Genomic DNA, 16,009 nt, shown 5'->3' with positions numbered 1-16,009 from the left:
CACTGGCGGCTCCTCAGGTGGCTCACAAAGGCCTGTTCTCCCTGAAGGTATCCCATTGGGGTTCAGGCCCCGCCCTTACACCAGCCCACTTCCTGGGAGGGGCTCTGACGCCGGATAGCCATCTTCTTTCTTGAGAGAGGGCACCCGAAATTGTGTAAGTCTCTGAGCCAACCACAGTATGATGTGCCCAGAGCGCAAACACTTCAGTAAAGGGTACTCACTTAGTCAACAAAAACGTACCGAAGAGCCTCTGTGTGCCAGGCGCTGTGCCAGGCGTGGCATGTGAAGGTGAAGAAAGCACGTGGTGCCAGCAGGCTCGGCACTCTGCTCGGGATAGACCTCCTCGAACAAGCGCCACAAGACGTGTTTTTTAGTAGCAAAGGCCGATAGGACCTTGCAAACCTGAATCCTGCTCATCCACATGACCACACATTCAGCTCAACTTAACTAGGGACCTAGAGCCAAGCCAGGGAGCCCCGCTCTGGTCCCCGAGAGGCAGGGGACAGGGCACACAGGCCGCAGGTGCTGCGAGCTCTCGGGGTGTTTGCTCAACAGTGCCCCGCCCCCCCCCGGGCCTTCTGACATTTCATTCCCCATCCCAATCCCACCCAACTTCCCAGAGGAGAGTTTGAGAGGGGTGAGAGGGGAGAAGACCAACCGTGACGATGGAGACTAAGACACATGAAGACCTAAGCAGGACAGTGGGAAACACACAGGGGCGTAAGAAAAGGCCGAGGTTCACCAGACAGGGGCGAAGGACAGGGGCGAAGAGCTGGGGTAGGTGACAGGAGAGAAGGACAAAGCTGAAAACTGAGCCCCTGCCACCACAGAGCCCAGAGGGTACTGAGGATGACAGCCCGCCGGCAGCGCGGCGGCCCGTGGGTGGCTGGATCTGGTCTCTGGGGCACAGCCCTGCACACTGGGGCCCAGGCACGGCCCGGTCAGGGGGCCGGCGCACGCGGGCTGAGGAGAGAAGAGGATGACCAGCAGAGAGTCGTGGTGGGTGCATGTCTGGGAAGCAAAAGGAAGGTGAAAGGCCCTGGAGGTAAGAAAATGACCTGCCTTTGGGCGGGTCCCACACAAACATCCCCACCTAGAGCCTCAGAAAACACAAGAGCAGCAAAGCGGCCAGAACTGGGGAGGATGGGGAGGCCAGTGCAGAGGAAAGGAGAGAGAGGAGAAGAAGCAGCAGCTACACGGAGCCAATTTCTCTAGAGCCAATCATTTCCTGATAATAATGTCATCATCCAGCTCCACAAAATCATATGGTGGAATGACAGGGGGTGAGGATAGACGAATCAAAGGAGGAGAGAGGCGCGCACACACACAGAGGAAGACACACAGAGAAACAGAGAGGAAGGGAGACAGAGAGAAGAGAAGGTTATTACATAATTTCCACTTTCTTCCCTCCACCCTTAAAGTAATGTTCTATCAGAGAGACAGGCTCCTCTCCGAGGGGGGAAAATGACAAATCCAATCCAAAATTCAACAGCCTGTGTTCTGTTCAGAGAGCACACAGTGTACTGTACAGCCCATAAAACTCCAAACAGCCTCCAGACACCGCCGCAATCGTCCTCCATCAAAACACTTTGTCTTGCATACAAAAATAAGATCCAGCGCTGAACAGAATACGAAATCAGCCCATTACAGTACAGGGAGACTGCTACTTAGCAACGAGGGGGCTCTAAAGCCTCGATGCTCTACAGGAAGCAAAATCTGTCGAGCCTGTTGGGCAAATGATAAACATTAGCAGTATTAAAAAACACAAGAGCCATGTAAATGGATAGACATAATGCGGAAACGAATTTATAGAATAAATGGGGATGGGGGACTTGAGTGTAGGGGGAAAGGCTGGGATCCAGAGGGGCCGAGGCAACGAGCTTCCCAAACCCCTGCTAGGGCACCAGATGGAGGTAGAGACGTGTATTGGGCCGGGGGGGGGGCTATGTGAACCCCCTCTTCACACAGGGGTTGTATGGGAAGGGGTAGGAGGGAAGTGATGGAAACACTGTTTAATACAATGACCTGCCATGAACTTTCCAAACTTTCTCTGCTCAGCTGGCCTGACGGGAGTGGAATCTTCAGGGCGGGGGGTGGGGGGGGGGCACACACCTCCAGCAGAGAGGCGGGGGAGGGGCGCCTTCTACCCTGGGTGGGCATCACACCCCGCACCGGCACAGAACCTGTCCCTTGCTGTAAACAAAACCCCTGGCCAAGAAAGAAAAGTTAAAAAAATAAAAACCCAGATAACAAAACCAGCACCATCCCATCTGGGCTGGAAAAATCAGTGTATTTCATCAGGTAAAGGGGAAAACTACCCTGGCTGTGCACCAGCAGCAGGGGTCCGGATCCGAGCCAGAACAGGAGCGAAAAAGCAAAACCGCGGCCTCCTGGTCTCCATTTAGGTTCTGGAGGCAGAGACTGCGGAGGGAGGGGTGGGGGCGGCGAGCAGGGTGGGGGGAGGGGGGAGAATGTATTTTTCATCAGCCAGTGTATAATTTATAAACAGCATTAAACAGTTTTTGTTTTCCTTCTCCTCTCCCGTGGATGGGCTTGGACAGCAGTCAAGCCTGCATTAATTTCTGCTCTGGGTACAGTGTGTTCTTGGAGGCACATCTGCAAGCGATCATAAACTCTCTGGAATGCTGGCAGAACATCCAGACCTGCCGGCAGGCCAGTGACGACACCGCTCTGGGAAAAAGTTCGGGAAGCGGGCCAAAGTCAAAGCAGGGAGGGGAGAGGGAGAGCGCTCCATGCGAGCCCAGGAGAGTGGCTTCTCCTCGCCCGTGTCCCCTCGCCACACCTGGCATCCACACGGAACAAAGGGGAGGCGGTGGGGGCTCTGAGCCACTGGCCTTCTCCATCATGCCCAGCCCCCCATCGTGCCCCCTGAAGGCGTGCGGGGGAGTGAAAGGGCCTGAGGAAGGTCCCTCCTGGCTCCCTCCTGGCTCTGCCCTGAGGGGAAAGCTAACCAGAGGGAGCAGGGACAGTCACTGGACAGAGGGCCTGCCTGGACAGCCCCCAATCTCGCTCTCAGGAGACACCTCGTCTGGGCGAAGAGGTGAATGAGAGAGAAGCTGCAGGTCCTGAGAGCCTCCTGTGCACCCTAAGGGGCTTCTCCCAGTTCATCTCCTCACCCGCGCAGTCCCAGGGACTCCTCCAGCTGTTCTGCCCCCCCCCCCCCCCCCGCACACACACACACCTTCCTTGACTTTGGGAAGAACAACCCTGAACCCCAAATCTACGTGTTCCAAAAACAAGAAAAAAGGGAACAAGTGCAGTCCACACATCTTTAACCTTTTGTAATTTTCCTTCTGATCAGAACAGGGGAAAGCAATCTGGGTTTTGGCCCCAACCCCTCCTGCCCCTTCCTGCCAGATGGATGACCCAGGCCCCAGGTGATGTGCCCTGGCCACCCCACCCCACACTGCAGCGGGCATCAGACAATCATCACCCAACTCCATATTCTTCTGTCCCGGTGCCTCTGACTATGGGAAGGGGGTATCAAGGGAGATTTCTCAATGGCCATGGCTGCTTACGGTGCCCAGAGAGGGGCACAGAGGAGTGGGCACAGGGAGCAGGCCCTGGGGGCACTGGGCTCTCAGGCAGGTGTGTGCCCCTCACCAGTGCAAGAGGCACCAGCCTCTCTCTACTCCAGCCATGCCCCCAGATAGCCTGCCAGTCATGCCATTTCTCCATGGGCTCTTATAAATCCTATACTCGTGCCTAGTCTACATCAAAAAGCCCACAGTCCTTTCTATTCCGGGGCGGGGGGAGGGGGGCGGCTTAATCCCTTATTCAGTCTTTCAGTGGCTTTCCAGGGATGCAGGTATATGCATATCGTTTGGGCTACTCAAGGCCCTCCACAACCTTGCCCTATCCCTTCCTTCTCCCACCCCCACCACACAGCCTACACCCCAACTACAGGCGTATCACTCTGGGTGAGCTGGCCTTCCCCTACCAGCTCCTTTCAGAATCCCCTTCTCACCATCCATTAAGTTCTACCACCCTAGAACCCCTCCGCCTCTGAATGCCGCCCAGAACTCTTCCTTTGCACACGCTACCTTCTTTCCCCACCTATAGCCAAACATCTCTCCTACTGGACGGAAGTTCCCTGAGGGCAGGGGTGCTGTGGCTTCTCCAGGGTCAAGTACATTTGCTAAGTAAATGTCCGCTGGCTCCAAAAACGAAGGGCACTCCCAGAATACAAGCAGGCCACAGAAACACGCAAACCTCTAAATAGTACACAGCCAAGTCAAAAATAGGGGCCGGCAGTTCTGGGTGTGCTCACTTGTAATCCACCAGGATGGTAAGCCAAGCTGTGGGAGATATTACCCAACAGGAAGCCATACGCTCGCGAATCGCAGAACCAACTGGAGTTACCGCCCGAGGCTGTGGCTCCGCATGGACACCCCAGAGCTAGGAATCACCTCTCAAGTGAGAACAAGGCGCGCCAAAGAGACAGCATCCACCCCTACCGCTCCCGCAGCCGTGGGGCAGCCACGTGTGAGGAAGGGGACTGCGGAGTGACCCTGGAACCCCAAGGGGCTGGGCTCCTCCCTGCGCACTGCCACCATCCCGTACCCAAGGTTCATGCTGTAGGAGGACCAGCTCCGCAAAGCCTGGGGGTGGCCACTCTTCGGGCCCCAGCCTCTTTCCCAGTCCTCAAACCCTCCTGGAGCCCCCAAACTGTCTCTGAGAATTCGGGGCCTCGCCAGATCAGTCTCATTAGTTAATGAGTGAGGTTAATGTTGGTTAATTTAAACTTATTGTTATCATCAGGTACATCTTGTAAACACTTGACTAGTTAACACACTCAAATCGAAACCAAAGCTTCAATTAAACTGAACATTCACTACTACCATTGAGGGTCTCAGAAAAGAAAAAAAGGAGGAGAGTGGAAGAGAGAGAAAGAGGAAGAAAGAATTGTCTCTAGGAAGGGCCTCCTACAGGGCAAACTTCTAATTAAACAAATTGTCAATTTCCACACAATGAAAACTGATTTAGGAATGTAAATTTAGCAGTCTAGTCACTGACAGACTCACACAGGCTGATTTCCGAGGCTAAGGAAATGGAGAGGAGAGGAGAGAAAGGGGGAAACGCTGAGGGATAAACAAGCCAGAGCCATCAGCCTTCACAAATAACAGCTCTGCAGATTCAATGTGGGCTCGTCTCAAGCATGGGAGAAACTCTTTCCTTGCCTCCTTCTTCACCCCACCCCTTCCCGATTAGAAAAAAAAAAAAAATTAATCGTGTATGATGACAAACTTGGCTCAGCACTCACTGTACACACTGTACCCACAAGGCTGGCTCCCAGCCAGGCCTGGCCCAGTGCCAGAGCTACAATAACAAACACCCCCATGCTAGCCAAGAGGGGGTGGGGACCGCTAGCACGCAGAGCAGGAGAGGGAGCGAGGGAGGGCATGCTGTTCTGCTCTGCTGAGCAGGAGACAACAACAGGAATGTGCCTGTGCAAGAGACAGCAATGACATTCAGGGGAAGCCAGGACACCGCGACCCCACCCGGGCCCCAGACTCGCTTCTCCATGACCTGCCCCTTTAAAAAACCAGTCCCCAGGGTTCTGGAACCCCAGCCCTGGGGCATCTTCTGCAAAATGGGTCTGCACTGCAGCCCCTCAGGGAACATGCTTGCTGTCAGCTTCCAGCATGGAGCCTTCAACACAGCGCAGCAGGAACATCTTGCACATCTCCTCTAAACATCACACGGTTCTGTTATCCAGCAACTAGAGCAGGAGCCAGGAGATGGGAGACCCAGCGAGGGCCGCCAGGATCTGGGGGAGAGAACGCCTGGCACCCCCAGCCCAGCCCCCGCAACGCCAGGTCTCTGCCGTCACCGTTTCACAATTTAGGAAGTGGTCTTGCCTCACTCACTAAGCCCTCGTTGCTTTTTATTTTCAAGGCATCCCTGCGAAGGGTGAGAGGTCTGTGGGACAGAACTGTCTCCAAGCAGCTTACCGTCTGCTAGAGAAGCGGGGGGAAAGGCAGGCTACCTACGCTGAGCACCTGCCATGCGCCAGGCACAGCGCTAAGAATCTGATGTGAGCCGCAGCCTCTCCGAGGCAGGCGAATCCTCACCTGGCAGATGAGGACAGGGAGGCTCACAGAGCTGACATCTCCCACCCACGGGCCCATGGTCAGGAGGTAGGTGCACAAATTCCTAACCCTGACTCCCAAGGAGAAGAGACAAGGCAAGTCCACAAATAGCCACAATCTGAAGAAGGAAGAATGTGCCCAAAGACGCTCCAGATAAAGACATGTCGCCCAGAAGAAGGCACAACTGTCCTGCTGGCGGTGGGAGGAGGCAAGGACGCCTTGCAGAAGGGACCTGGAAGGTCTGGGAAGACGGGGACGGTTATTCCACGCAGAGGGAGCGAGGGGTTTGCAGGTAGAGCAAACCCAGAGGTAGAACAGCCTTGCTGGCAGACAGCTCATGAAACCCACACTGAACCCTGAACAGCATGAAACGCTGACGGGAAGCAAGAAGATAGACGATGCAAGTAATAGAAACAGAACAAAAGGAGTCATGAGTGCCGAGCAGACGCTGAGTGCGGGGACACCTGGACTGGGGATGCCGGCCAGCATGGGACAGGCAGGCGGCACGAGGATGGTCAGGGAGCCAGGTGTGGGGTGGAAAGGCCGGACGGGAAGGAGGAAGGGGACACACAAAGACAGGCGGACGGAGGGGACATGCCAAGACAGACAGCCCCCTGGGTGTGGCCCGACCCCTGGATGTGGGAGAGGGAAGAGCAGGAAGCGAGAAGGGGTGAGGGCCCTTCAGGCAAGGCAGTGAGCCGAGGCACTGAAACCACCACGCGGCACCTACACGACTGTCCGGGCGGGAGACGGAGTGAGGACAGACCGCAGCCCGCCACCGACCGGAGCTCTGGAGTACGCTGAGAGGAACACGCCCAGGTGACTGAGAGGAACACGCCCAGGTGACATCACAGCTGGGGCAAAGAGGAAGGTGGAAGCAGAAGCAATCGCCATTCGTTACACAGCGACTGTATGCCAGGGAGCGAGCTACAGATGCCTTCCACATACCTTCCACCACCTCATACTGAAAGGAAGTATACGAGTGAGCAACACCTGCATTTACAGATGTGGAAACTGGGGCTCAGAAGGCCGATCTGCCCAAGGTCCCACAGTTAGCACACATCACAGACAAGATGGAACCTTCATCTGCCCAACCCAAAGCCCATGCTCATTTCACAGAGGCTAAGCTGCTGGGGGCCAGGCGCCGAAGCAATCTGGGGAGGAACCAGCAGACGCTGACAGCTGTTACGAGGGGAGAGCAAGACCAGATAAGAAGGTAGTCCTTTCCTCTCCCCCAAAATGAACTGCCGAAGCTGAAGGCAGGGAACGAGAAGGAAGCGTGCACAGGCCGGGCAGGGGACCGGGGCGGGGCGGGGTGGGGCCGGGCTCTGCAACTGAAGGGGTGACCCTGGGCCTCCAGCAGCACCAGGGGGGGCTGCTGTGTCCTTCCTCGCACCATGAACACCCAGCCCCCCTGAGTCAGGGCTTCTCCCCTTTTTAAACCGAATGGGGCAGAGCAGCGTTGCCCAAACACGAGAAAAATTGCCGACCGCCGCCTAGGCGACCCCACTGGAACTGGGTAAAATTAACTTGCAAAACACAGCACGGCGTAACTAGCTTTGTGTTCCAACCTTTCTATATCTATTTAATTAAAGGCTCCTGTATAATGTGAACCCAATAGTCAGATTCATTAGAGAGCGAGAACCTAATTCCACAACTGTTTTGCTAATGAGGCCGCATTCTGCTTTGGGAGGTGGAGCACAGCGGCAGGATGGACTTTCTGCTCCATGAACCTGGAGGGAGCACCCACGGGACAAGGTGGAGCAAGGCCCGGCGGGACGTCCATATCCTGAGTGGAGGAGAGAGGGCAGGAGGGGGCTGGCTGTGCGGGGAGGGGCCGTCGAGGCATCCGTGCCTACCTGAGTGAGCCAGTAAGTGCATTCTCAGTCGCAAACTATCCAGGAACCGCTTTCCGCAGAGCTCACACCCGTACGTCTTCATCCCGCTGTGCAGCTTCCTGTGGGAAAAGGAGAAGACAGGTTGCCGCTGCTCTGGCTGGACCGGAGGCCCTCCCTCGGGCAGGTGACAGGAGGAAGGAGGTGCGGGAGTGGGAGCCGGAGCTGGGCACTGATGGAGACAAGTTGCCTAAAGCGCCCCTTTTCCCTACGGACCCCTGCAAGGAAGCACCTGTTCCTGGTCTTGTCCAGGGGGAGGGGGGGAGGAAAACAGGACCCCTCCTACTGCTCACTCACTGGCACATACACCAAAAAAAAAAAAAAAAAAAAAAAAAACCACCCCAAAATCAGACCCAACTTCAGAGGGTGGAGGGAAAAAGCCCGGTACAGTCAGACAGACTGGGCCTCGGCCAGAGCACTGGGCCCAGGAGGGCCAGAACTGCAGCCTGCCTCACTCCAGCTCCACTCCAGCGGATGCCGCAGGCAGTGAACGCGCTCCGTAGTGAGCTGTGTGGACACGAGATGCTTCTCTCTCCGGGCTTCCAGATGTTCTCAGAACCACGGCGGCTCCCCACCATGCATACCTTCCCCTAAGCCCAGCTTTAGGTCTTCCCGCTAGTCTTGCTGCAGGGTGGGCCCTGACAGAAAGAGAGGCTTCGAGAAACAGGAAACAGTCTATGAATGAAAGGTGGCCACGGTCGTTTTTGGTTTTCCGAAGGACTGTCATACACGTTATCTCGTTGTACCATCGCTGCAGTTCTGAGAGGTGGGTTTGGCACATGGGATCGCCCCAGGAGACAGAGGCCCTGTCAACAAGTGACCGCAGGCCCAGCTGACACGGTGCCCGGCCCCTACTCCCGAACCCAGGGCCTTTCCCACCCGCCCCACTGCCCCATCGGGAGCCAGCAACGGAGCCACCACGACGGGGGGAAGCAGGCGGGCTAGTGGGCGCTGAGCACTGGGGAGGGTCCGGGCGCACACGGCTGGGCTCTGAGCGGCTGGCTGGTGTGTGGGCCATCTGGCCCAGACACGGACTTTCCTCCCACCCACACTCCTCAGGCCTTTCCACCTCGACCCACCTCTGCCCCTCACCTGCCCAGGGGCCTGGCCCCGAGGAACAGGGTGGGCAGTGGCAGCCAAGGGCAGGAGCCAGGTTGGTGGGGCAGGCAGCAGGCACACAGGTCCCTTAGAAACAACACACTATTGCAATCAGAATGCTGATGCGTTAAGGCCATAGTGAAAGGCTGGAGAGAGAGCGGCTGGTACTGACGCTAGATAAACGCGGAGGTGAGGGAGTGTTACACACTCGAGTCAGCAGCGTGCCGTCTGGGCCCAGATCATGGCAACTGCACTAAGCCACCCTCCGCCATCGCCTTCCAAACCCCACAATGAGAACCAGCAGTGTGAGAACCCTGGGGCCCAGGTGAGCCTCCTCGGCGCAGTCCCTGCCTGAGGCACGTGGTGTCCAGGGTGCACGCTCCCACAGCAGGCACGCCCAGTCCCAAGCAGGGCTCTTTCTCAATCGCAGCACTGTTGCTGGCTTTCCCTTTACTCCTTGCCAAAGACAACAACTGATTTCTCAATCACACACACACACACACACACACACACACACACACACACACACACCCTTGTCCATGCAGTGCACCCCACCCCCATGTTATCTTACTCCGGGCCGCGATGATCCGTCCCAATTGAGAAACAGTAACAGTACAGAACATTTTAACTGAACATTCTTGATGCTGAAAGTGCATTTCACAACGCTGGGCGCTGGCACGTGTCTTAGCAGCATTCTGGGCAAAGCATGTTTTGGAACACAGTAGCCTAGCCCCCCTTATCCATGAGGGATATGTTTCAGGGATGCTGAAACCGATAGCACCGAACCCTATATGTACTATGTTTTCTCTCCATACATACCTCCCTAGAATAAAGCTTAATTTATAAATGAGGCAAAGTAAGTGATTAACAACTATTAATAAAATAGAACAATTACAACATCTATCTATATAGTAGAGGAATATGCAAATTAGCCAGGATGCCATAATGTCACAACCAAACAGCAGGGACCTGAGGCTGCATGGCGCCTGGCTGGGGTGAGGGACCTCAGGCCACGCCCCCCGCCCCGTGGGGCTTGACGGAGGACCTCAGGCCATGCCCCCCCACCTGGCGGGGCTTGACAGGGGACCTCAGGCTGTGCTGGGCCCTGGCGGGGCTTGACGGGGGACCTGAGACTGCAACCCCCACCCAGCACCGGGCCAGGGGACCTAAGGGGCTTGACAGGGGTGGAGCTGGCCGGGTCTGGGTCTCACCCAATGGGGGTGGGGCCAGCCAGGTCTGGGTCTCCTGCATTTTTAAAGTGCGTGTGGGTGGTGGGCGGGGACTTGACTCTAGGTCCTGTGGCACACCCCAGACTCTGACAGGAGGGCGATTTTCATATACATTTTACTAATTTTATTTCATCTCTGACACTTCTATTATAGAGAAAGGGCAAACAGCAATATTAAAATATTTCCTCTAATTAATTCCCTTTTAATGTGCACGAATTTCGTGCACCGGGCCACTAGTACTATAATAAAAGTTATGGAAATGTGGTCTCACTTTCAAAATATCTCCCTATTCTCTACTCACCATTCTTCTGATGGTGAGAGGTAACAAATCCCTATGTGGTAGGATGAAGTGAAGTCAACATTGTGACACAGTGTTAGGCTGCTGTTGACCTTCTGAACATACGTCAGAAGGAGGGTCACCTGCTTCAGGTGATCCTGGAGCACCCAGCCATGACGATGTGAATAGTTGGATGTCAGGAGCAGACAGTGTCAATGGCTGGAAAAACTTAGTATTTTAGGACCATGGTTGACTGTGGATCCCTGAAACCGTGAACAAGGGGAGACCGCTGTACAGCTCCGGGCACACAAGTGTGTGCACGCACAAGGAGCACGTGCATGCATGATGACTGAGTGTCCTGTTGCCTGCAGACATGACAGATATGTGCTTCTCTAACAGGCGGTCCCGGGAGTGGCCAAAGCTCTATTCACACGTGGTTCAGCAAGTGAACCTCTTGCCCATGTTCATGGTCAGGGTGGTGGCTGGCAGAGTATGAGTTTCAGTCTTACTATGTTCGTCCTTCCCTTCACTGGTGATTTCCTAGCGCCCAGGGGTGCCCACTTCTCAGGACGTGGCTGTCAGTAGGAATGGGGAGGACAAGCACCATTCGGCTTTCTTTTCCCAAAAGGACTCTGGAGGACTGGTCTTCGGTTTCAGCAGCCACTACCGGGGTAAATGCCCTCCACCGCCCTTGCACTCCCACCTCCTTTTCACACCAAGTTCTTCACCAAGATGAACACTTTCTGGGTAACCTCCTGCCTTTTTTCTAGATGAGAGTATCTGATGGGCAACCGGTGGCACGGGCTTTCTTGGCCAACGGCACTGGGGTGGTGCGAGAGGTGTTGTGCTCCAGCCTTCCACTGCCCCGCGAGCAGCCCCAAGACCTGGCTCCTCATCCCGACTCGGCCATTAACGTGCTCTCTGACCTGGGACAAGTCATGCTACGGCAATCTCTGCAGTGCTATCACCTGTAAAGTGATGTGGGTGCTATCTAAGGTTCTGGTCCCGCCTGGAGCCAAACGTTTATTATTCAAAAGTCTCATCCACATCCTTGTTCCTAGCCTCCCCGGCCACTGTTTATTCTCTCAGAGCCACGCTTCCACGTGGGTGATGTCCCGTGACACCCACCAGTCAGAACAGGAGAGCCCAAGCGAAAATCGACACCCAATCTCAGAAATCTGTTCCTTTAAAAACATCCTAATACATGACCTCCTTTCCTCACTTGTGGGCTACCTTTCGGTGAAAGTCTCTTCCAGAACTCATCACCAGCCTCTCTTCTGGTGCCACCCCCTCGCCAGCCTTCAGAGACTCAGGTGTCCTATCCTGTCCAATCCTTGGGGTAAGGACACCGGCCTGCACCTGACCCACTAACTCAGTGCCCCACACAGCTTACCAGAGGCGCCCATGTGACCCCACAGAAGTGTAAGAACAAAGGTCCTTCCCGCGGCAGAGGGACCAGGGCCAAGCACAGAGTCCAGAAGAGAGAAGGGGACACCTCCCAGGCCTGGTCTGCTCATAGCTTTCACTGTTGTTCAGACACCAGGAAAGACTGTGAGGAGGTGGAGCCTTCTCCTAATTCAGAGGAAAAGAACCTGGGTTCATTCAAGGGACTGGCGACCCACAGACTCCACGGCACAGGCTGCGGCATGGCCAACATGGAACTAGAATTCCAGCTGGCTTTGAAGTACAGGACACGTTTGTATGAGCTCACAGTCTGTCGCTCTTTAGACCACAACCTTCACTGCCATGACCACATTCGGCAACTGAAAAGCATTTTGATTAAAATGGAAATTCTGTCACCTCTTTTCTCCTTCCCACGCACACTCATATTTCCCCAGTCTGGTCCTGTCTTTTCACGAAGTCCAACTGCTCCTGACCATTGGAAGTCATCAGGGAGGAAGGACAGCAGGGGACATCTTTCTGAATATTGCTTGGTTTTCACACTCCTCTAGGAAGCAACATTGCCCTGGCCGGTGTTCCCAGTGGTTAGAGCACCGGCCTGCACATGGAAGGGTCTTGGGTTCCTGCTCAAGGGCACGTACCTGGGTTGAGGTTCAATCCCTGGCCCCAGTTGGAGTGTGTGCAGGAGGCAACCAATCCAAGTGTCTCTCTCTCACATACACGTTTCTTTATTTCTCTCCGTCATGCGTGCACGATCTCTCTCCCTCCCTCCCTCCCTCTCTCTCTCTCTCTCTCTCTCCTTCCTCTTTCTTCTCCTCCCTTCTTTCTCTAAATATCAATGGGGAAAATATCCTCAGGTGAGGATTAACAAAACAAAACAAAAAAGCAGCAGCAACTCTGCTGAACACCATACTGAAAGTAGCCCTGCTCCAGGGGGCCCACACACCTCCACTCCATACTCAGTGCAGGATCATTCTCCCCCATACGCTCAGGTCCTCTCCATCCACTTTTGGGGAGCAGGCTCAAGTTCTCCCCACCCCTAGCTCTGCCCCTTCCCAGACCACACCTGGCCCATTGGGTAAGCTCACCTTGAATTCAACAGATTTTCACTTCTATCCAAAAAGACCAAGGAAAAATGAACAGGTTTCTAGCTATTTGCTCAAGAGAACTGCATCTTTATGAGAAATTAAGTCTAAGCAAGTCTGAACCTTTTAACAAGTACCCAGAGAGAAAGGCTCATTCCTTCTCACAGACTCTCAACCACACAATTCTCAGCCAGGGAGCAAGGCCACGCTCTCCCAAACCACTGCGTGCCATCGTGAGTCTGAAAATGTACAGAGATTCCATCTGCTCTAACCTGCACGTGATATAATGGCAGAATATAATGTTGATGTACAGCCGGTGTAATGTTTATTTTTCCTTTTCTCAGAGGCCTAGTTGAGACGGGATTGTTCAGTTCTGCTCAAGAGGTTCCTCTGTCTAAGGTGGGGTCTAGGCACCCTCCTCTCATCCTGACAACATCCCAAGTACAAGAGCTTCCTGGGCAGCCCCGCCGAGTGCTGGGCCCGTCAGGTGACTCCTGAGGTCCCCACAGGGAAGGCGATGGCTCTTCCATCGCTGCATGAAGCCTGAGCTTCAGACCTCCCCAGGCCACCTGCAACAGCAGCTCAGGGAGTGGCAGCAAGGAGACCCATCGTCACCCCTCGGCTCCAGGCACAGCTGCTCCCTATGGGGTGCAGAAGGGGCTCGCCCATCTCTGTCCCCACAGCCAGGACCAGGGGGCAAGGCTAGGAGGACGAAGAGCAGCACCTCGCGCCTGAGAGCACGGATCAAGGCCCAGTGCCTCCAATGCTCCATTTCCCCCCAAGTTCCTCGGCCCAGAGACACTTACTAGTAGAGCAGACCAATGGGCAGGGGCCGTTTAGGGGGGAAATTTGGTTCCAGTAACCCAGGGCTGTGCTCCTGATCTCCTCCCAGGAGCTGAGGCTGTCTGAGTCCCGAGGGCAGACCAGCACGGAGATGCAGGAGCCGTCCTCGGGGGAAAAGCAGTGGGAGGGAACCCGCAGCTGGACCACCCACCTTTAAATGAAGTAAAAATAAAAGAGTAAGGGCTTCGATAAGGTCATGTTTTCCTTGTTCTCAGTTTAGCTGACTCCATCCCCTGGACCAGCATTCAGCTCCCTGGTCTGAGGGCTCCAGGTGCGGAAGTCATCCGGGGCCTGGGGCTTTTGCTTTCTGGTCCCGGACCATCAACGTGACCTCGCAGTGCTTCTAGGGGAACTCAGCACACACATGGACGAGACAGGACATTCCGTGAACCAGATCCAAACCCAAGTCTAGATGACCCTCCTTTTGAAAAAGCCTGCTGCTGTCCTGGCCAGTTTTGCTCAGTGTTTAGAGTATTGGCCCGAGCACCGAAGGGTGCTGGGTTCGAATCCTGGTCAAGGGCATGTATCTGGGTTGCAGGTTTGATCTCTGGCCTGGTCGAGGCACGTGCAGGAGGCAACCGATCAAGGTGTTTTTGTCACATAGATGTTTCTCTTTCTCTCTCTCTCTGCCTCCCTCTCTTCCACTCTCTCTCTCTCTCTCTAAAAATCAATGTGGGGAAAAAACCCTCGGCTGAGGCTTAACAACAACAACAACAATAAAAATTCTGTTGCTGCCTACATGGGAGCCTCCTGCTCCTCTCTGAGCAGGACCTGGCCGAGTGGCACTGACCTGCCGGGGCCCCTTCAAGGCGCACTGCCTCTCGAAATGCTCTCCATCTCCAAAGCGACCAGTGACTCCTAAACCCAGTGGGCAGAGAGGCTTCCCCCACTCCCCACCCCCCCGGCCTCGCTCAGCTCTCCAAGCAGAAACAGAACTGAAAAGGGACGAACGGACATCCTTCAGCAATGGGCTTACTCTTTCTCCCCAGGCCCTTACTTTCAAAAGATACCTTCAGTGTCTCTCTACCCTTAATTCAAATGGCGACGGGGAGGCCTAAGAGTCCGTGACACTAGTTATGCCCAGTGCCATTCTCCTTCTGTGCTTTCTTGGAATATCAAGTCCATGACTCAAGACTAAGCCAATTATACATCCTTCCCCACTGTATGAATCTACATCTGCCTCCCAGCCCTCAGCACGCGCAGGCACACACGAGAGGCTGCTGCTGACGCTGCTGTCACCCTCCCCAGGGCAAAGGCTGCCTGACCGAGGAAACGCTGCCTGGGACCAGAGCGGAGGCCTGCTTCCTCCGGGAAGGACAGCGAAGGGATGGTTCTGATCTTGGCTGCAGAACGGGTCACCTTCATTTTCTCCAGGCATAACGGAAATTATCCTTCCCCCCACTTTTCCCCGTATTGAGATTATAGTCATTATAAGCTACAAACGCTTAGCTGGTATTACCACAAATTATCCTTCTAGCAATAGAGTTTGGGCTCCCTGACTTGTCAATATTAATAAACATTACCAAATGCTTTTACAACACAATTTATTTTTTAATATAGCTCTTTATGTATGCCATAAAGTAAATTTTACCAATAAAAAGGCAAGGATTTCAAGCAACGGATTAAAAAAAGCAATCAGGAACTGACAGTGATGGTTAACACTTTACGTGCTGCGGACTGGGGGCGGGGCGGGGGAAGACAGGCAAGCGCCGCTCTGCTGGCGTCCGGGCCAGGGCAGCGATGGAAGACGTGGCTATGCGGTTGCTGTGGAGCCCGTTAAAGGACGGGGAGAGACTAGCAAAGAAGGCACTTTCTCAAGGGTCACCTAGAGTAAAGGCGTGACACTGACTGAAATACTGGGCGGAGGGCAGGAGACTCGGTGCTCACCCAGCTCGGCCATGACCAGCCAGTGACCTTGGTGAGGCCAGTCACCCTGTTCACCCCTTTGTGACACTGCAAGGGTCGAGTCCCTTCCAATCGGGGTATGACACAGAGAGCTGTGGGGCGGACATGGGCCCCCATGAAGTGAGCCGGACCATAACCTCCCCCGTGAAGGAGCCAACCAGAG

At 54.9% G+C, this 16,009-nt stretch overlaps 1 protein-coding gene across 2 annotated transcripts in view; it reads right to left on the bottom strand.

The window, feature by feature from the left end:
* Positions 1 to 16,009, bottom strand: part of ZBTB16 (zinc finger and BTB domain containing 16) — a 188,154-nt gene that overhangs the window by 86,555 nt on the left and 85,590 nt on the right. For both annotated transcript variants that reach the window (XM_079787439.1, XM_079787440.1), the window contains exon 3: positions 7,973 to 8,070. In XM_079787439.1, coding sequence (XP_079643565.1) covers positions 7,973 to 8,070 — 98 coding nt within the window. The remainder of the gene's footprint in view (positions 1 to 7,972; positions 8,071 to 16,009) is intronic.

The sequence above is a fragment of the Cnephaeus nilssonii genome (assembly GCF_951640355.1).
Source record: "Cnephaeus nilssonii genome assembly, chromosome: 13".
NCBI classification, from domain to species: Eukaryota; Metazoa; Chordata; class Mammalia; order Chiroptera; family Vespertilionidae; genus Cnephaeus; species Cnephaeus nilssonii.
The sequence above is the reverse complement of the archived record's forward strand: the minus strand, read 5'-3'. Positions and strand labels throughout refer to the sequence as shown.